Source organism: Thermobia domestica, chromosome 9 (genome assembly GCF_964235325.1).
Source record: "Thermobia domestica chromosome 9, izTheDome1.hap1.1, whole genome shotgun sequence".
Taxonomy (NCBI): Eukaryota; Metazoa; Arthropoda; class Insecta; order Zygentoma; family Lepismatidae; genus Thermobia; species Thermobia domestica.
Window position 1 is genome coordinate 148,925,744 of NC_137462.1, and position 23,075 is coordinate 148,948,818.

At 33.8% G+C, this 23,075-nt stretch overlaps 1 protein-coding gene across 1 annotated transcript in view; it reads right to left on the reverse strand.

Annotated features, from left to right (window-relative positions):
* Nucleotides 1-7,588: 7,588 nt before the first annotated feature.
* The window catches only part of LOC145694175 (uncharacterized), a 47,501-nt gene continuing 32,014 nt past the window's right edge, over nt 7,589-23,075 (reverse strand). The window contains exons 6-8 of the mRNA XM_081770292.1: nt 22,022-22,133; nt 17,820-17,898; nt 7,589-7,746 (exon numbers count right to left, since the gene is read on the reverse strand). Coding sequence (XP_081626418.1) covers nt 7,689-7,746; nt 17,820-17,898; nt 22,022-22,133 — 249 coding nt within the window. The 3' untranslated portion in view covers nt 7,589-7,688. The remainder of the gene's footprint in view (nt 7,747-17,819; nt 17,899-22,021; nt 22,134-23,075) is intronic.

Genomic DNA, 23,075 nt, shown 5'->3' on the forward strand with positions numbered 1-23,075 from the left:
TCGTATGTAAAATTTCAGATTTTTATCTTTGATTTAAGGGTCCCAACTTTGAGTTAACAATGAAGCTACAATGGCATATGATAAAAAGTAGTTTTTTTCTGTTCAGTAGGTTTATTATTCTAAAACATGCATTTATTTTTTTTAAAAGAAGTATTACTTAATTATCTGCTTTCAGAAACGCATGTTTAGTATCCAAATTTCCTTCTTGATTCCTCGGATGAAGCAATCGTTCCATGTCTGGCTTTATGACCAAAAACTTTTGTGGAAACACTGGAAAATTCTTTTACGACTAGTTCAAATGCTTGTGAATGACATTGAATTCCTGTAAATACCAGTTGTCCTATTTCAATCTTTGTCAGCAATTCTTCATCTGACATTGAGTTTACAAGTGGAGGTGGCGTTGTGACGGAAGCATCCCAATCAATCATCTTGTAGTAGTTTTCTGCTTCGAGATGAATCATAATACTTCATTTACAAAATTTTCTCACTCCAGCTTGATTGGTCGTTCTTGCAACAACAATCTTGTTTACTGCATCTTTTCTTACTTTAAAGTCTGGATTTGCAAGACGCTGGAACCTTCCGGTTCAATACCACCAAGGATTTATGGCCTTCCGAAGATAAACAAGAAAGAAGTTCCATTACGACCCATAGTTAACACCATAGAAGGCCCTACGTACAACCTGGCCATGAAATTAACAGGACTGCTACAGCCACTAACAGGAGAGTGTACACACCATATCAGAAACTCCAGCCATTTCGTAGAACTACTACACAGCATCAAGACAAACGCAGATGACATACTCGTCAGCTTTGATGTGGTTTCTCTGTTTACGAGGGTACCACTAGAAGATTCTATTAAACTCCTGGAATCGCACTTCAGCAAGGATATAGTACATATCTTCAGACACACCCTAACGTCTACCTACTTTAGTTACCAAGACAATTTGTTTGAACAAAGCGATGGTGTGGCGATGGGCTCTCCTCTCTCCAGTTATAGCGAACTTCTATATAAAGTATTTTGAACACAAAGCGCTAGAAACAGTAACATACAAACCTACAGTATTCTACAGATATATGTAGACGACACATTCGTCATATGAGCCCATGGCAGACAGAAACTCGACGAATTCCTGCAGCATCTTAATTCTATACACCGCAACATCCAGTTCACAATGGAAACAGAAACAGAACGAAGACTCCCGTTCCTGGACGTACTCGTATACAAGAAACCAGATGGAAGTCTAGGAAATTCAGTCTAGGAAATGAATTACATAAAATCCCTTCTAGCTCTCCAATCCATAACACTCAATTTATAACCGGAAGTGATTGATATATGCCACTTGTGCTTTAGTATAAAGGTTAGAGTCGAGATAGAACATATTCTTGGTACACTAAATGATTATAGAAAACCGCTTCTCCTTATCTGTTACCTTTTCTAATCTATTGCGATCAACACTAAAACCGGAAGTAGTTGGGTTTTCCTACTTCCGGTTTGGAGTTTAAGAGAGATAATAACTTACCTGTTCCCACAACGTTAAATTGATTCCATAAAACTGCTTCTCCCTATATCTTATAGTTTATGCTCTATTTAAATTAAATTGAAACCGGAAGTTATAGGTGATTTCTACACTTCCTTTTTACTAGGGTGTTAAGTACGAAGATGAAAGTTAGTCCAGGAACGCTTTATCGATTGCCGAAAACTGGTCCTTACTATCTATTATCGTTTTCGCTCTATAGTGATCAACGTTGAAACAGGAAATGGCTCAATTCTGTTACTTTCAGAATTTACTAGCATGTTAAATGTGAAAAAGGTTATCCTTAAAAAGTTTAATTGATTCCCGAAAACATCTCGTTATCACTTATCGTTTTTGCTCTATAGAAATGAGTGTTAAAACCGGAAATTGCTCATTTCTACCAATTCCAGTTCTACTAGAATGTTAAGAATAAGATGAGAGATTCCCTTGAAACGTATAATCGATTGCTCAGAACCGCTTTTCGCTATCCATTATCGTTTTTGTTTTTTATTGATCAACGTTAAAACCTGAAAAAACTCATTTCTACCATTTTGTTTGTCGAATCACCTCTATTAATGAACTATCTCGAGAAAATCACACTATCTACTTATTGAAATAATAATAATAATAATAATAATAATAATAATAATAATAATAATAATAATAATAATAATAATAATAATAATAATAGAAAATTCGCATCGTTTCAAATGTTATCTTTCGAAGTAACTGACGTATGTATGTACTACGTACTAACATTACGATATTACAAGTTCCACTACGTGATCCTAATAATAATAAAATCTTAAAGAGGATCATGTTATATTTTGTGTAGTGGTTTGGGAACCAGAAGCTCTAGTATATTTATTTCACTTCCGATTTGAGTACAGGGATCACTGCCGAGGTGGAATATACTCTTGGAGCACTTAATGAATTACGAAAAAAAGCCTTCTCGCTATCCATTCTATAACGCTCAATGTTATAACCGGAAGCGATTGATTTCTACCACTTCAAGTTTTAGTAGAAAGATTAGAGTCGAGATAGAACATATTCTTGGGACACTTAATTGATTTCTGAAACCCTCTTCTCGCTATTTTGTATCGCTTAAATCTGTTCTAATCAACACTAAAATGGAAAGTACTTGAGTTTTGCTACTTCCGACTTGATTAGAAGTTTAAGAGAGATGACGATATTTATTCCCACAACGTTATGTTAATTCCTAAAACAGCTTCTTCCTATCCCACTATGTAGGTTAATTTGAAGCCAGAAGTCATAGTTAGGTTAAATTCTATCTCTTCCGATTTTACTAGGATGTTAAGGATGAAGCTGAAAGTTATCCTTGATACCCTTTATCGATTGCCGAAAACTGCTTCTTACTATTTATTACCATTTCCGCACTATAGTGATCAATGTTAAAATCGGAAATGAACCATTTCTACCACTTCCAGTTGGCGAATCACCTCCACTAAGGAACTCCCTCGAGAGGAATCACTCTATTTATTTATTGCAAAAAGCAAAATTAAAAAATTCGCATTCGTCCAAAGTTATTCTGTGAAGTAACGGCCGCACGTATGTACGTACTAATATCGATAAGTTCCACTACGCGATCCCAATTAATACTTCATATACCCCCGCCACACACACACACTAGCATACACACGGAAGTATACCTGGTAGTATCCACACGCTTACGCCGGAAACTAGAAACACACACACACACACACAGACAGAGAGAGAGAAAATCTTGTTGTACCTTTATACTGAATGCACAATTACTCACAAAATCAATTAAAAAAGAAAAAGTTGTAAATGAAACTTTCAAAGATTGGTACCATTGCTGCGTGTAACATATGAAATTGTTCCATAATGATTGATTCGTAATATGATGTATATGGGTTTCTTAATGGTAGTATAACTAAATGCCTTCAAATTGACTACAAAATAAAAAGTTAAATTTATTTCTAAAAATTTGTAAAATCGAAGTCGGTGGGCATTATGGGAACAATCTACTTTAACAATATATGCAAATAAATATTAATATACTTCACGTTTTCCAGGGGGTGCAAGAAAGCTTCGAATAGTGTTTGATGTCATAATCATTAGCTGATGTATATATATATATATATATATATATATATATATATATATATATATATATATATATATATATATATATATATATATATATATATATATATTATTTCTGAAATGTGGTTTGCCTTCATAGCTGGGAGGCCCGTACCGAGTAACGAGCTCCTATCTAAATTTGTGGAATTGCGTCAATTAGCGTGGCTGTCTCGTAGTAGGCATCTACCCGACTTGTTAATGATATACATAACCCGATTATCCGGTGTTACGTGTGGAATTGCTGTATAACAGGATAAGAAATGTTGCGTACAACGGTAGAGGGATGTGTCCAAGTATTCATGGTCATGTAAAAGTGTAGACGTTGGTTTTAAAATAAAATGGCTGTGTTATTCTGTACGCGTGCGCAATGGCAGATTACCCAGTCTATGATCTGGTAAATATGCACCTCATTTATGGAGAGACATGAGGAAGTAGACCAGAGACGAGGCGTTTATATTATGACCGTCGCCCGCAAAGGAAAGTAAATTTTCCTGGTTTTTTCACTCTTCCATATTCGCCTTCGAGAGATAGGGTCTCCTCAATTTTCCCTACGTGAAATCGGAAGAAATCGCGCCATGTGCACAGCTGAATTTGAAGACATTAATTCGGGGATGATCATATACAGTCCTGAAACTAGCAGTATACATACGTAGCGTGTAAAAATCCGCATACAACTCCAGTGAACGATCAGCAGCAGAAATTGTGTGACGGTGAGGTGCGGTATGGTGGATAATTTTGTGGTAGGACCTTATTTATTGCCGCCCTCTGTGTGGGAGTATGAATGTTTTATTTTTACGTAATTTTCTTCCATGCTAAATTGTTAGAACATGTGTCTTTGAACATAAGACAACAAGTGTGAGCCCAGCATAACAGTGCACCTGCACATTGTGACAGGAGTATGCAGAGCTACCTAAATGAAACATTCCCATTTCGTTGGATTGGGAGAGAGGGGCCTCTGTTATGACCACCTCGTTCACCCTACCTCACGCTCCTTTGTTTCTTTTTTGGGGGGAGGGGGTATAAAACCCTTTTGTATGTAACACCAGCCACGACAACCGAAGAATTTGTTTTCGAGTTAATATCCCTACTGCAGTCATCTCCGAAATTTCTGTTGCGTTTGTCCGTACGCGGAAAAATTTCCTTCGCCTATGTCATCTTTTACAATGTGGTCAACGATCGACAATGTCAGACTGTGAACTTTTATTCTTCATAGTTCTATCTTGTATGCACACTCCATTGCACAAATACTGTAGAAAGTACCTCTGAGTATTTCACTGTTATCCAACTTTGTACGAAACAGAATAAATCGGTAGTTTGAAACTAAATTTCTTTGTATCATTGTACAACACGTGCAACAGTTTGTGTTTCGTCGAGTTTCATTGCTTCTGTGCTCGGAATTATTTCCTTCCACGGAATTACGTATTACGAGGAGAAAATCTTTTAATGCAGCTTACTTTCGCCCAAATTGTATTCACACAATTTGTGGAAATTACTGTTGTCATGTTTAGAATCCCTTGTACTCTCGTTCATAATACACGATCTTTGCCACCTGACTGTCTTATGCACATTCGTTATAAACATAATCTGGATTAAAGTTTTTTTTTTTTTTTTCAATTTTCACATACTCGTAACTTGGACAGGAAGCCGTTCATTTATTATCCGTTATCATTACCTTAGATGATTTGACTGTGATTCGTTAAAGACTTCTTTTCATTTAAATTCTTCTTCCGAAACTTTATTCTGTAGTGAGACAAAATAGATTAATCACACATGTGTATCTCTCTTTCTTTCGAATTCTAAATGTCCTTCCAACTTAAACGATGTACTACTATTTTTATTTGTTGAAATCTTGTACTTGATTGTTGTTCATATCCGTCATTCAAGGTTTGACTAAATACATAAAGGAATACTCCAGTTTCTTTGGAGAGCCATCCTCGCGCCGCCACTGCACTATATCCGATTTTCCAATAATGGAATCTACAACTAAAAATAATGGACATTCCCTTTTACCCGATTTCGATTCAACATTTTGTTCTCAAGTGTGGTTGTTTTTGCATTTTTCCGAAAATTTTCGGAGCTCCAAGGCATTTCTCACCCAGGTTTTTCTATACTTTTCTTTTTATCTCGAGGACAGTAATCATCTCCTGATGTTTACTGCATTAATTAAATTATACTCTCTCTCTCTCTCTCTCTCTCTATATATATATATATATATATATATATATATATATATATATATATATATATAGATAGATAGATAGATAGATAGATAGATAGATAGATAGATAGATAGATAGATATAGATATAGATATAGATATAGATATAGATATAGATATAGATATACGTATTCAAGTTTGTATGGGCGCCCTTTTGGTAGATTTGTCCACCGCCCTCGTTAGTATCCCAGCATGGGCCTGCTTTCCAGTAATATTAAAGATAAATATATCATACATATTGACCCTATGGGACAGTAATAAAATGATTTAAGAATTTCCCTTATGTACCTGTATGTCAACAGCTTCAGCTTTGCCGAACCTGCAAATATTTATAATTTCGAATCTCTCTCGCATAGATTAAAAGAGCGGAGCGTAAAGGTAATACCTACATGCATATTGTGTTATGTGCACATTAAACTCATATCAGCATATTAACCACTTAACTACTTAACTATTGGCGATTTTATATTTCATTAGGCACGCTTGTGCCAGGAAATATTTATTAATCCACCGGGGGAGAGTAGCACTCGTGGTTAGGGCACTGATGGCACTGTTGTGAAGTAGCTTAGGAATGTCATTGCAAGTGAAAGCAGGCAAATTGTAAGAGCGTTAGGATACCGAAGGTACTTAGCGGAGCGCTATTTAGAGTAATCTGGCGCAGTATTTTGAAATAGAGTTCATATTGTACTGCAGATCACACAACAATGACACCGTAATTGTGGTATTTCTACCTTATTGCTTCAGTTACAAGCATACTGATTGGACTATTTCTATCATATAGCGCTAGTAATTAATTTCCTTAATGTTACTCTTTCTTTGTGAAACTATAGATTTTACCCGTAAATCTTTGAAATAGTGTCTCCATATTCTTAATCTGCAGTTACAAACAAATTCACTCGTCCAAGCATAACCATAAAGGAGTTTCTAATATAATAAGAATTTTATGAAAGTTAAGAGATGGTTTTATGAAATAAAATACAGTATGTATGTTATACAATGGCTCATATTGTTCACGGAAGGAATTACTTTATTCATAATCGTTTCATTGTGAATACATTCATAGGATTATATGAGTTAAGAGGAATGTGTGAAATCTTTGATAAATGTGTAGAAAGAAAATTTTGACCTGTATTTCACTTTTAGTTAGCTGTCAAAAATGCAAATTGTAGAGTACTTGGCATATTATGCTCCCTCACATACAACAAGTGCAAGGAAGTATGGTTACTTGAAAGGAATTTATTAGTTTAGAAACAAAACTAGAAAATTAGGCATATCTGCCTACGAATTAAAATTTGAAGCTGGAGCTGTGGCCATAGTCTAATAAATAATCTAGGTATTCATTATTCTGGGTTAGTAAAGGGAAAAATCTTTTTCAAAACTCGTTCTGCTTTCATGCAGCCAAATTCCAGGTACTCTTATCACGTATTAAAAACTGGTGTACACTGTTTTAATTCTTACATTATAAGCACACAGTTCTATCTAGCAATTGATTTCGAAAAGCATGCTATTATTTATGAAAAATTAAGTACTCATTTGAGCAAAGTTTAAAGACGCTGTTTCCCTGAAAATAATACGTTAAACAACAGTACTTATTAATATTAATTTTATTATATTAATATTAATATTAATATTCATACAACATATTTATTAATTTTTTAATATAGAACAATAATTTCACTCCCAATGCTATATACAATATTCTAATTATATGAATTAAAGAAACAACAATAAACTGTAAAATTTTTATTAGCATTTTCACAATTTTAAATAATTATATTCAAATTTAAAATAAATTTACAAAAAAGGATGATAATCAGCCCGGAACTCTCATTAAATAAAGATTGAGTAAGGAAACGCATTCCTCTTTGATGATTGTATTCCGTGAACACTAAAATACAGAAGAAAAAGCATATAACATAAATGATTTTGAAAAATTGCAATGCATTTATTATCATACTTTTATTAATTTATTACATATGACAAATTTAAGAAAAGGCAATTAGGTTGTTTGAATATAATCACTCTGTTGCTGGTAAACAAAAGTACAATGTTGTATTCTATTTTACAATATCAATATTCATTTCTGTTATTATGTGGACTTTGTGGTGGACAAACACCGTGCTCGTGGGTTTTCTCGGGGTTCTCCCGTTTCCTCCCACTTTCTTCATTCCACCATTTCACTCATCTCTCATTATCACCGTCTCCTTTAGCCTAACCGGCATAACCGTGGGACGTAAAACTCAAAGATTTCATTTCATTTTTTTTTTCATTTCTGTTATTAGAAAAGTTTACTTATAATACGTCCTAGTTATATATATAGCTGAGGAAGGGAAGCTAATTTGCCTCAACATATTGCAACATAAATATCTTTATAATCAATGAATAATGCTGACTGACTGCCTCATCAACGCCTAAGCCAAACTGTTTAGGCTTAACTTGAAACTTGGACACTATACAGGACAAGTAAATTACCATTAACGATGGATTTCTCAAAATTAAACATAAAACAGAAAGAAATAAGAATGACAATCATTACAAAGCGATGCCCATATCTCAAAATTCAAGGCTCGAAACATGAAATTTGGTGTTTAGATCCTTCAATTAAAATAATTAAACCCGTATTTAGACGTTTTTAATTGTTTGACCATATGGGACAGTCATAAAATGATTTAAGAGTTTCTCTATATATGTCAACAGCTTCAGCTTTGCCATACCTGCAAACATTTATCACTTCGAATCTTCCACGAGCATATTAACAAGAGGGAAACGTAAAGACGAAAACTATATACATATTGTTATGTGCACATTAAACTCGTATCAGCATATAAACCACTTAACTACTTAACTATTGGTGATGCTCTATTTCACTAGGCACGCTCTCGCCAGGGAATATTTATTAATCCTACCAGTAGGACGAGAGTAGCACTCGTAGTTAGGGCACTGATGACACTGTTGTGAAGTAACTTTGGAATGTCATTGCAAGTGAAAGCAGGCAACTTGTAAAAGCATTAGGATACCGAAGGTACTGAGCCGAGTGCTATTTAGAATAATCTGGCGCAGTATTTTGAAAGATATTTCATATTGAACTGCAGATTATACAACTATGACACTAGTTGTGGTAGTTCTACCGTATAGCTTCAGTTACAAGCATACTGATTGGACTATTTAGACGTTTTTAGTTGTTTGACTTTAAACTTAGAAGAAAGTACTTGGGGGGTTTCGCCATAATGTTCGAATTTCGGGCAAGACTTCAGAGTTCAAACGAATTAGTTCTATGTAAAATGTATAGAATGACAGATCCAAAGTATTTCATGCAGTAGTGCGTGGAGGCATTTTCTAGTATTATAAACACTATCAAACGTATGTTGTATAATTGATATTACAAACAGAATACATGTTCCAAAAGTATAGCATTAGTAGTAATGATAATAAAAGAGAAAAACACTAATATTCGTTCTCAAAAATTATTTAATATCCTGTTACAAATTACAGTGTAATTCAAATTCATAATATCCGTCTTCCAAATGTTATTATAAACTCTTAATATCAATTTGAATGAAACTGTAATTTGTAGCCATGTATAATTGTTAAAATTGAAATATAAAATTATACCGATATGAAAATTAAAATTATACCACAATAATTCTGTAATAGATTCGTGAATTAGTAATATTCCAAAGTTAAACGCAGTCAATATGTTAGAAACTCCACTTAAATAAAATAAATATGAATAAAATACCAAATGCGTTACTTGTTGAATAATAAACGTCTCCGTGAAAATAATATGGAATATTTAATAGGCTTATAGCCACATCTTCAAAACACTATCAAATATCGACCAAGTTGCACTATTGACACGAGAAACGTATCTAAATGCAGTATGCCTATTAATCCTTTGGGGATCTTATGATACAATTTTACCATACGGGGTGTTTCATGGTACATTGCGTTATAACTCTCCTATTTGAGCTTTTTCGTCCGTTCTTTTTTGTTTTGTTTTTGTTTTGTTTTGTATTGTGTTTTTTTTTTTTTTTTTTTTTTTTTTGCATTGTAGAAGAGGCATTGTAGAAGAGAAGTCCAGAGGCATTGTAGAAGACATTACGTATGGTTTCAAACCTTCCTGCGTCGAGACATAGGGGGTGATGACGTCATAAGTCTAAAATTTATATTTTCGTGTAATACTTTTTGGGGGGGGTTATATAAAGTATTTTTGGCGGACTTATTTTTGCACGTAGAAGATTGAAATTTTGCACAAACATGCAGTCCACCGAGTAGTATTTACCAGATTTTTTTTTCAGATTTCTGCGTTAAAACAGGGGGGATCCAGAGGGTCAAAAATTTGAAAAAAGGGATATTTTTACCCAAAAATCCCGTTTTTCCTAATTTTCCCGCCTTAGATACATGATGGAGACAAGTGAATGGTACCGCCTGAAAGGCAGTTCTATTCTGAAGGGAATGATGTGCGACACATGGCCCTAGGGTAATTAGGGAAGTATCAGAGAATTTTTACCAAAATATACTTCTGTATAGGAGAATTTTGGACATTTTCGATATTATTTTTTGCGGGCTTATTTTTGCACGTAGAAGATTGAAATTGTACACAAACATTCAGTCCACCAAGTAGTATCTACCAGATTTTTTCAGATTTCTGCGTTAAAACAGGGGGGTACAGAAGGGCTAAACCTTGAAAAAGGGAATTTTTTACCAAAAAATCCCTTTCACAGGATTTTCCCGCCTGAGATACATGATGGGGACAAGTGAAAAATATTGCCTGAAAGGCAGTTCTATTCTGAAGAGAATTATGGGCGAAACATGTCCCTAGGGTAATTAGGGATGTCTCAGGGAATGTTTAAAAATTTCCCTCTGTATACGGGAATATAAGACATTGTCGGTATATTTTTTTTGGCGGGCTTACTTTTGCACTGGAAAATTGGAATTGTGCATAAACATTCAGCCCACCGAGTAGTATTTACCAGATTTTTTTCAGATCTCTGCGTTAAAACAGGGGGTCCAGGGGGGTGCTAAAAGTTAAAAAAAGGATATTTAGACCCAAAAAATCCCGTTTTTCATCATTTTCCCGCCTTAGATACATGATAGAGACACGTGCGTCATACCGCCTAAAAGGCAGTTCTAAGCTGAAGAGAATGATGGGCGAAACATGACACTAGGGTAATTAGGGATGTCTCAGGAAATTTTTACCTGAGATCATGGTGTTTTACGGTAATTTGCTGCATGGTGGGAATTAGTGATAAAATTTCTCCCGCCCTTGGTATTCAAGATAGAAACTTGAAATTTGGCACACACATTCAGTATACCAAGTGCTATTTAACAGATTTTTTTATGTGGCTACGTTCACACAGGGCCGCTCCAGAGGGGCCCAAAGTGCGAGAAAAAAATTTTCCCTCGGAAATTTTCCCTTTGACATAATTTTTCCCGCTCCTGGTATATGGTATGAGCATGCAAGTGATATCATTTGAAAGATAGCTCTATTCTGACGAGAATGAGGTATGAACCATGATCCTAGGATAAACAGTGACGATGCAGTAGCTGCTTGACTGAAAGCCTAAAAAATAGCCCAAAAAACCAGGTGCCGGAAAGGGTTAACCCCTTCTTTTTACCGAAAAATGTTCAAGTTGCATCCTTTTAGAATTATAAACAATATATAGAAACAGTGTTAAGAATTGAAGGTTGCAATGATGACACTTTCATGTGTTTGTAATTTTGGTGGAAAAATAGTAATATGCTTCATTTACTTATATGTTTGTTATTTCCTTTGAAAGGAACAACGGTAATTTTTCAGTTCACAATAAATGAAAATTATTTATTTTTACACTTTATTCTTTCTAAAAAGAAATGTTTTGTTCTTATATTTCTATTTCTAATTCAGTGAGAATATTGTGTTTACTACTAATTGATAATAAGGGGGATTGTACGTCTTTGGGGTCAAAGTTTCGATGTTTTATTTATTCGTTTTCTTAATATATGATACTTGTAGATTATTTTCTGTAAGTTTGAAGTGTGTATGTCTACGGAAACCTTCTCAAAACCTTACTTATAATGAGATATGTGTTATTTTTTTCCGTTTCTTTCTTGATATATGTCATATTTCAATCCAGTTTACTTGGACATTGAATGTTTTTTTTTTTTTTTCTACATTACCCAACTATGTGCGTAAGTTTATATTGTTCACTGTAGAAACGGGTTGCCTGCGAAATTTTTCATCAATATTAGTATATATTTTGCTGTTAGAAGTAATTAATATTTTGTAATACATAAAATCGCACATTGAGTTCACATGTGAGTTCACTAACAAACAAGGAAAGTAATTTCTTACAAGTATACTATGGCAGGACTTTAAGATAAGATGAGAATGTAAATGATCTGTAGGATATATTTTTTCATAAGTCTTCAACTGACGAAAATCAAATGCACATGTTGTATCCAAACTACAAAGAATAGTATTGTGGATGCAACAGAGGACAAAAAACTGGAGAAGTATATAGTCATGGACTCCAGCAGTAGTGATGAATACGATAAAGTCTACTTTTAGAGCACTTGCAGACCAAAAATTTATAAAACAAAAGTCTACATGGTAAAACACAGAATCTAAATGAAGGATTTCATTTTTTGATCTAGCAACGTTGCCCCAAAACAGCTTTCGCAGGCTCAAAATTTCCACAGATAGTGGTGTATGATGCTGCTTTATGTTTCAGCAGTGCTTATTCAAAATGAAGTAATGTTTTGGAACAATTAGGAATAACGCCAGGATATTTCACAGTGGAAAATTTAAAGGATATAGATAAGAAGAAACTAGCCAAAGCAGAGATGTCAATGAATGTGCTCTTAAAGGAAGAAAGACTTAAAATAGAAGAAGAGGATACACAAGATGACGGAGTCTATAGATATGGACAGTTTTAAGAACACAGAAATGTTCCTGAGTGCAGACCGCATTGTGTATTTTTGTTTCAAGTTTTCTCAAAACTACATTTTCCAACATTAATGTACCTTTTTCTGAAAAACTATTCTATTTTATGCTATGAAACTTTGCATAAATGTTGCTTACATTTAGTTGTATTTATGAACCAGAATCATTATGTTACCCTCTGTATTATACAGTCGGATATATCATAAATAAAAGAATTAGAAAAAAAAAACTTCATAACTCTGCCACAAGCAACTATTTTTTAAAAAGATCAATGATCTTAGTTCACTGCAACCACATTAACTACTAAAATAAGTGGTTCTAATTAAAACAAAAAATCAGTATATGGTTTCCGAGCAAAAGGCCATATATATTCTTCTGTTGTCGTAATTTAACTAGCTTGTTATATAGACCAGTGGTTCTCAAAGTGAGGTCCGCGAGACCTAGCCAGGGGGCGAGACCTAAAAATTTAAATGTATTATAACAAAATGGAACTCACAACGGTTATACAATAAACATTTTTAAGATTAAGGAACTACAGCTGTACAAAACAATAACTATTCCTCATTTCCAGTGCTCGAGGATTTCATTGATTCTACAAGTGAAAAAATTCTGCTGAAATGTACAAAGCACCTGTAGAACACTTGAAAGCATTAGCTGTAAGTTTTCGTGAGCATTTCCCTCTCCCACAACCTCGTAAAGGTTGGATTGAAAATCCTTTCAGTAATGTATGACATACAAGGTATCAATCTCCCTAATACAGAACATGAACAGCTATTATAATATCCCGCGATACTTCATGGAAAAACGTTTTCAAAGAAAATTAACTTTGTAGGTTATGGTTGCGTGTGTGCTGTGAGTGTGAAGAGTTGTTTAAAAAGACATTGCAATATTTGATACCTTTCCCTACTACTTATTTATGTGAGCAGATCATTTCAGCTCTTTCCAGTATTAAAACCTTAAAACGGAATCGTCTTAATGTGAAATCGGACCTAAGATTGCTGGTGACAAAACTTATTCCAATGTAATTATGGAAAACACAAAGAATTTCATTCCTCACATTAGTGACCCCACATTTAAGAACTGTTTATCAAGTGGATTTCCTTGAAAAGAAAAGACATTGATTTTCAGTGTTGAAAGTTACTGTATTTTTAATTGAAATAATCATTTATCAATTATGTTTCAATCACGTTTCCAATTTTCAGTAGGGAACAATCATGTATCTACAGAACAAATTACTTACTGCATTATTTTTCTTGTTCTCTTTCTTGTCAGTGGTAATTCTAATTAGTAGCTATATTTTGAATGTCATGTGAAATTTCAGATAGCATTGCACGGGGGTAGGCAGATCACTTTCCGAATGAACACGGGCCGCGTTATCGGAAAGTTTGATAACCACTGATATAGACAGTAGGCAAGTGTATGACCAGAAAACTTTTACAAATGTAGTATAGTCCATTATGCATGTACAGACTAAAACTTGGATGCGTATCTTGAAACCAAAGCAGAATATGACCCATAGAGCCTGACAATACGAAAAGCCGTGCATCCCCATTTAAAAATAAGAATATTACAGAAAAATACGTTTTAGGACAACATGCAACTAATAATCTTGCACTTACAACTGTTAAGTTTATTACGGTTTACATAGCTTTATGGGACAGCAAAGTAACATTTCTACTATATTTCGAATTGTTCCATGCAGATAAATACGTATTAAAAAAATAATCATTTTATTTCAGGCATGTTGTTATTCAAGAAAGTAGTAGCATACGTTGGAGAATAATATAATAAAAGCATGTCATATGCAGCTCTTCAAAGTTCAAATCTTACTTAATATTCGATTCCTTTATTTTAATTAATTTCTGGACTAAATCATTCTTATCTGAAGAATTCACCAGCGTATTCTAGATAAGAACACATATTTCACATATTTCTACCTATAGTGCTGCCTCCAATTATTCGAGAATCATGTAGCGAACGGTCGTCGTCAATATATTCTAAGAGAAATAATATTTTATTCTGATATTGCTTGACTTAGTCTACCTTCTTGATTTGATTTGATTTTAAGTTTTAGCGTCCCTTGTAGTAGCGGGGCACATGATACGTGGACATACAGCTTGACGTGGGATCCGAACCACCTGAGCTCCCGCCGGAAATCAAACCTGGACATCTCATGCAAAACGTGTATACAGTTACCCCTTACCCATGATGGAGCTTGGTCTAACTTCGTACTACAAAGTTCCTTCAACTAATAGAGATTAACAGTTTTCCTGTGGTCCACCTGTTAAGTTACGAGAAGTTGTCTTCCAGCACGAACACGCTGTTTTCATCTGCGTTAAGTTATAATGTTATGCGGCTCGTACCTCATTTTCTGAATGAACTAACATTTACAAAAAGCATATGATCGGTTTCTTAAGAATAAGTGGTTATAATTATTAGCATTGTATTAGGATATTCTACAAAGCCAAATCTTCTGTTGTACTCTGTCTTTTTCTGACTCTGTACTTTACTGTCCTTTAATGTGGTTTCTGTAAAAACTCACAAACAGATGTATCTACTTGACATAAACTAATATAGTCTCAATATTTCTGAGGTAATATCGTCGGGAGTTGCTATTGAGATAGTTAGGATTTTCGGTTGATACTACTTTAGTTTATAGTGTGACACCTCATTAAGTTCGTGTAAATGACTATCTCCAAAGTAAATTTAGACTCGTTGATCTTTAATGACTATCAGATCCCATGTTTTTTCTGTAAATTCTTTAATTAAATTCGACACGCCTTTTTACTTTTCCGAGCTCTCTAGTTATAAAAATGATAAGTGTTCTTTCTTTTATTTTATTCGCAGACAGTAATTCACGTCAGTTTGCTCATCCAAAAATAAAAATCACATAAGAACTACCAAAGGGGACAATAGTGTTAATTTTAGTTATGCCTTCTAGAATGTTTCTTTACGACCTGAGCCAATATAAGGAATTCAGCTTTGAAATTTGGCTGTATGGGATATCTAATTGTGTGATATGGTAAGGATGTATGGTAGGCATAACTCAAAATCGCGATTTTTTAAGTTATTCCGCTTCACCGACCATATATTACAGGGTCTTCAGATCTCTTTCTGTATATATATATATATCCAGAGAGAGGGGGGAATTCTCTCTAATCAATTTTCTAATTTACCAAACGGGCAAATATTTGATACCATAATGATGATTTTTAAATACAAAGGTATAATGATTTTTACTGTACCTAAAATGGTTCTAACGTAAACGTTCCCTTCTTTATAGGTGTTACTTAGCCTTAAGTAGAAGTAAGTGTAAGAATGGCACAATTCTTTAGAAGCGTTAACTAAATAAACTTTCAATTCTACTGAATTTTCTTGTTCCTTTATCTCCAAGTACTTCGAATATTTCCTCAATAAATACAATACAACCGGAACGAACACTTTTTGTGGTTTCTAATTGAAGATTCAGAATATATTTAGAATGAAACCAAGTTATATAAAATACCAAAATTATCATTGGAAATGTTTTACCCCGAATCATATGGACACGTAGCAATATATTTCCTTCCTCCCAGCATTGGCCGTTAATTATACGAACAGTCTTTTTTCTGAATTTAGCTTCCTAAACTTCAATCTTTTTACATTCAACTGATACAAATAAAATTAACTTTACATCTAAACTGCGCGGGAGAAACAGTATAAGTTAGAAATTGGCCAAAATGAGATAAGTCAAAATTGGAAATCTATGTGTCATGCTCCACCTCCGGTTGACTTGGTGTAAGTTAATTCTAACGCGAGTTGAATAATCGCTAGGTAAAATAATAAGTTGTCCCCTGAAAACCTGTGCTTTTTGACTTATACTGTTTTTCCTGCGCCGTTAAGGTATAATTTTTGTTATTATTTCAAACAAATACTTCAAAATTAGCAAACCACTTAAAAAGCAAGCGATAATGATGGTTGTTGAATGAGAATTCATGATCTTTTATCGTAAAGAAAAACCTCCGAATTAAAAGCAGTAATAGCTCTCTTCAAGCACACACACACACAGAAAAAATACACACAGATGACATCTTAGGTTAATACTTGTCAACTCGGATGAATTAAAAGTCCTGCCTTGAGTTCTAGATAGAGGCAATAAAATAATCACATATTTCTATTATCTTGTGTCATGTACACATTAAATTATATGAAGAATAATATTTTTATTCTTGCAGAAAGCAGAGAAAAATATTTATTTTCTCTTCATATTCATTGAGAAGTTGAGGAACTAGCCGCATAACATTATTTATTAATGTAGATGAAGACAGAGGCATCTACCTGCTGGAAAACAATTTCTTTTGAATTGACGGGTGAGCAATAATAAAACAATTGGTTGAAAACACTTTATGGCAAGAAGCTAGACTAAGTCAGTTTCTACATGCTAAGTAATATCACAGTACAATATTCTTTCTTTTAGAATTTAGTGATGACAAACGTATTTTATATCATGTTAGAACAGTTGAAAAGAAACGTCATATGCAGAAATATCGAATTTGTCTTCTTTTGAGCAAGATAGTGATCTTAGATATCTCAGAATATGCTACGAACTCATGAGGTAAGAATCATTTAGTTCATAAATTGGACTAAAGGAACGAAATACTAAATAAGACTTGAACTATGAAGAGTTGCATGTGGCGAAATTTTCAAAGTGAAATACTGTGTTAAAGAATGTTAAATTTCTTGCTCCTCAATTTATACATAAAATAATCTCGGTAAAACTTATTAGAGAAAATTATTGTTTCAATCACTGGACGATTAGACAGCGTTCTTTATTCCGAAGAAGTTGTTTATTGTTGAATACTGTATATTACGCTATGCAGTTAAATCAACATTGTATAGTGTTGCAAACATATACCTGAATCAACATGCTTTGTGTTTGCAAGTTTTCAACAACAAATTCATGTGTTTCGAATTATTTAAAAGACGTATGTTCAAGATTACTTGATCTAATTTACAATTTGCATATAAATTGTGATTATGTAAGACATGAAACTTACGTTTTGTAAACATCTCGCTCAAGTTTCATGCACTTCAACATTTCATAAGCCACATCACACTCATCAAACAGGGTGTTACCTGAAAAATAACGTTTTATATCATATATATTCTTGATATGCATTTTAGACTTTCGAACTACCCGTAATATACTAGCGTAATCATATGTTCACAGAATGTAGCGCTCTATATTTCAAACTGTATATGCACTACTTTAATGTTATTATTCTCCTACCTCTACCTAGCTTTCAAATACACATGACTTAGCACCCTAATGCACTTCGAACTGATCTAGTGAGTCCTCTTATAGCAACAATTGGAAGTTTTAATTATTTTTCCTTCCCAAGAAATGTCATCTCCTAAGAGATGAATCGTATTTTTCTTACCTTCCCAATTTTTCAGTTATGTTTTACCCTCTAAATATTTCTACTGGAAACATAAAATTTTAACTCTGTTTTGTGTGTCTGATTTTTTTTATATTATCATAATAAAGAGGGCTTTTGTTTAACGTGACCATACGGTTACGGTTTCACTAGGCCTTTACGAGTACATTTGTTCATTATCTTAGGCATCAATACATTTATGTTCCTAAAGTTTCACAGTTTCTCAAAGATTTCATAGTACACAAATGAACACTTCGGAAAACCAATAGCACATATGTTAGCTTTCATTGACAATCTTCCAGCATCACTAAAATAATTACTCTTTAGAATTTGTTTCTATAATTTGTTTACGAACATAAATTTATTATTCATTAGAAAAACATTAGGTATGGTGCAACTGGTACTTCACTCGAAGATCACATCCCAGAAGATGGTTCTGTAAGTAATCCCAATAAACGAAGAAAGTAAAATTTTCGAGGAATGTTTCACTATGTAAATAACGATACATGCAGTGACGAATACAGAAGGTAAAAACTGGGGGTACAGCCCGAACCCAAACTACGATAGGTATATCATGAGCTTAGTATAAAAATTCAGATGTATAAATAATTGTTTAAACTATTTTTGTCACACAAAAAGCTGGGGGCCTAGTCCCCGGAATAGTGTTTCTTCCAGATACGTTTCTGAGAGACACTGCCCCCACAGGAGACCAAAAATAGGTCTATAATATAATTAGAACGCCAGCAGTGGGAGATGTACCCCTCCGAATACTAACTTCGCCCCAACGGAATATTTTTCTGAAAGAAACACTGCCCCACTCACTGCTATATCCGCTACTGGAGAAAGGCGTAATTGTAGTAGTCAAATGGATGGACAATTCAGCAGTAACGATTGCATCAATTGTCCATGCAGTATTCCGCACAGCTAAAAGCAACCGTTAATCTCGTTTACAACATAAACTGGTGAAGGTGAGAGAGTATAAGAAACGGAGAACATAAATTTATGAGTGGAACTGTCCAAATAAACTCAAATATTGGTGGTTATACAGTTGGTATACATGAAAAAATGTATTAGTGGCTAATATTTCTATGGTTTATGCCATAGTAAATAATGCTTGGATACTTGTAAATTGTCAAGTAAAGAATTTCACAACTCAATTTTCGAAAAGACATTGTTCAAACATATCTTCTAATATATAATTCACGAAAGAGCTCCAGTCGTTCGGGAAATGATGTTTGAGTATTGAGTGATATTGGTTAGATAAGGGGCATCGCTCATGTTGTGGAGACTGTGAAAGATGAAAAAATATATGCAACGAAACTTGTACCAGGATTGCCTGCACATAACGCAAAACATGTAATGTTGGACTGTGTATTCCCTTCCCCCTTCCCCATCATATTGTACAAATCATTTTGAAGGTAAGAAATACATGAGATACAATGTAAGTAATTAATAATTAATAATCATTTCATTCTTAATAATTGTTCCCACTTGAGAAAAAGGTATCACTTGAAATATAGTTCAAACTATGGATATATACTTTGCATTTAAAAAAGAGTACATCAGGATTCAAACAAAAAAATAATTTAAATATCTACACTTTGTAAAGCACTAGTGTGACCATATGGTCACACTCCGTAGCGCCCATAATAAATGATTGACATCACAAATTTGGGTAGTTCAGGTTCATTTCATTCCTAGATGACACAAAAATGACAAAAATTATATTTTCTGAAACGGAAAAAATTCAGTCTCTAACGGGTTAACCCTCTATTCAAATCGAAAGTGATAGAAATCTACTATTCCGTGTTTCAATGTTGATTGCTAAACAATAAAATTGGTACTAAATAAGTATGAGTGTGCGGTTCTGTGCAATCGATACAACGTAACAAAAGAAGATTCCATTTCCACTCTTTTATTTCTTTAACAAAACCAAGTGATAGAAATGTATAACTACTTAGGGTTTCAATATTGATCGCTGTAGTGCAGAAACGGTAAGATTTCACTTAAGAGTTAGTGTATGTTCTATCCAAATATCCATGTTTCAGAATCCTGCGATACTTCTGCAACAGGTTTTACAGAGATAGTTAGTGAGTACTTCAAATTACATGCCTTTAGCCAAACTCCCTCTATAAAAGTTGTTGCGTAAATACCGCAGGATTCTGAAACATGCATTTTTGGTTAGTGCACATACCAGTTCCTAAATGAAGTCGTGACCCGACTAGGGTAGGTCCCATACTATTGGAGCTATGGACCTTTAAAGTTCATTTTCTCGTGTTTTCGGCAGCCTATAACATTGAAAGGAAGCATTTATATATATATTTGTATATTTATATATATATATATATATATATATATATATATATATATATATATATATAAGAGTGAATTACCCGCTTCACTGGGTTAAAATAAAAGAAATAGCAATATGTTAGTTCAGTCAGTCACTTTTTACTATTACTGAAGCGATTTCCGATATCAAACATTTTCGATCATTCCTCTCCCCAAGTTACGGGTCTGAATTTGGATTTAAATGGCATCCGGGATGTCACTGTTCATCTCAGCGACTCCGGAAACTATGTATCGATACTAATATCGGTCATTTTCGATCATTTTTATATTTCTCCCCCCCAAATCCCCTAATATGTACCATCAAAGTGAAACGATTAAAAAAAAATTCTCAGGTTCGAACTTCATGTTTGTCATGTATGTTGAAACTTTAATCGAGGGAAAATTCTATACGCCGATCCTAATCGATGATAAGGTACTGATGGATTTTCACGTGTTGCGATCAACTTTGTTCAACTACTTCGATTTGCAGAGCGAATGGACTCCAAAATTGATCCTTCTATTTCTAGTTGTTGCTGGAGCTTGAATTGGATATTGAATTGATTGATATAGCAGAGCATTTCCTTGATATGAGTGTGCGTTGGCGAGAAGATAATTATAATTATTGAGTTTAGCTTTATGTATACTGTTGAATTTTCTGATTGAAAAACTAAAACAAAATTACGGAATAGAGAGGAAAGGAAAGAGAGGAAAGTAAAGAATAAAGCCTAATTTTGTCCCTGTGTTGCTTCATTCTAGTGTGTTTTGCCTTTAGTTTTCCCTTTTTCAAGCACAATTGAAGATTACAGGAAACTTCTAATTAATTTTTAAAATCGACGGGTTATATTAAGACCTTGTAAAAGTCAGTAAAGCTACATGCATTTTATTATGCTTTAAACTTTAAATATGATTTGTGGACAAAATGTCTTTAAAGTCACATCCTGAGACGACTTGTCGAACATTCAATAATTAAATATATTTAACATTCGACTAATAAAACAAGTTCACATGCACACACACATACACTTTCTTCTTTAATGCATACATGCCACTCGATCTAACAGAATGTCTGTCAATTAATCGTTCTCATAGATTGTAACTAATTCTTGCCGTTAAGCAATCTCACCACAACTGGAAAAAGAAATAAACAAGCTTATTGAAAATTTGCCCTAGGAGTGAAAATTTTTGTTCTTTCTTTTAAGGACTATTAATAGGATTTTGCTCGTACTGCATCAATCAATATTTTATTACCAGCTATATAAAATTTCATTTATCACTTTCAAATAAACAAACCTGCAAGGGGGGGTGTACTTTGAATATTTTTAAACGGCTATTGCAATTCTGTTCACATCTCATAAATAAAATTTATCACAGACAATAATTCATGATTCTTATGGCATGTTATAATTCAATTTAAGGAACGGAAACTTTACAATGTGCAACGTAGCTGCCAGCAACTTTTTAGCAGTTGTATTTAAGGAATAAATACTTACTTTCAGCAGCGCATATATCAATAGAGTAACAATAGTCATTATCCATTTTTCCGCTAACTAAAGGTCGAAGACTCTGTTTTATCTCATCGCTAGCGATCTTTTTCTTTATAATCTGCAAAACACAATTTCAAACAGAATGGTTAACCTTTTCGTAATAAAATGAAATATATATATTGAATAGAGAAAAAACGACATTAAAATACTAATCTTTAATATACTCCACATATTAATGCACGATGGCTAGTAGAAATTTCTTGGTACGATAATATTTACATCAAAATTTGTTTTGTTTCCACTTGTATTGGATTATTAGATCGGTTAGAGAACATACAAATATAGTTTTTTTCTTTGTTGTAGAGCGTGCTTCGATTTGTGATATATATCATAATCATCATAGGTATTCTGTCATAATTAACAACTCACTTGCCGCAACTGAGAAATGTCCATGCTCCACGATCTTTAGCTATCTCTTCGTCTTCACGCACGATTTTCTTGTTTTGATACCGTCCATCAATTGTAGGCTCCTTCTCCCCTTCCATCTCTTTCCTGCTACCTTACCTTCTAGCACATCCCTCATGATACAGTTCGTTCTTAGCCAAAGACTCAACTTTCCAGCAATATCTAAAATTGTTCTTTTTTTCCCCAAAATGTTTAATATCCTTTCATTCGTTTTCCGCTTTATCCAGCTGATTTCCTCCATCCTTCTAACATTGCACATTTCAAAAGCTTCCAGTTGTTTTTTAAAACTTTTGCGTAATGACTATGTTTCTGTTCCATACAGTACAATACTCCACATGAAGCATTTTATGAGTGATTTTCTCAATTCTTTGTTCAAGGTTCCACAAAATAGACGTTTCTTCCTTCTAAAGGCTTCTTGCACCATCCCTAATCTTTATCTTCATGCTCATTTTCTCAATGTTGTAATCAGCATCAACAATATAGAACATCCCTTCTCATATGGGCATTCCAGTGTCTTTTCTGAACATGTACGGAATTTTTGACATGGTCCGCATGACGTCAATTTATTCATTGCTTGAGGGTGGTTTTTCATCAG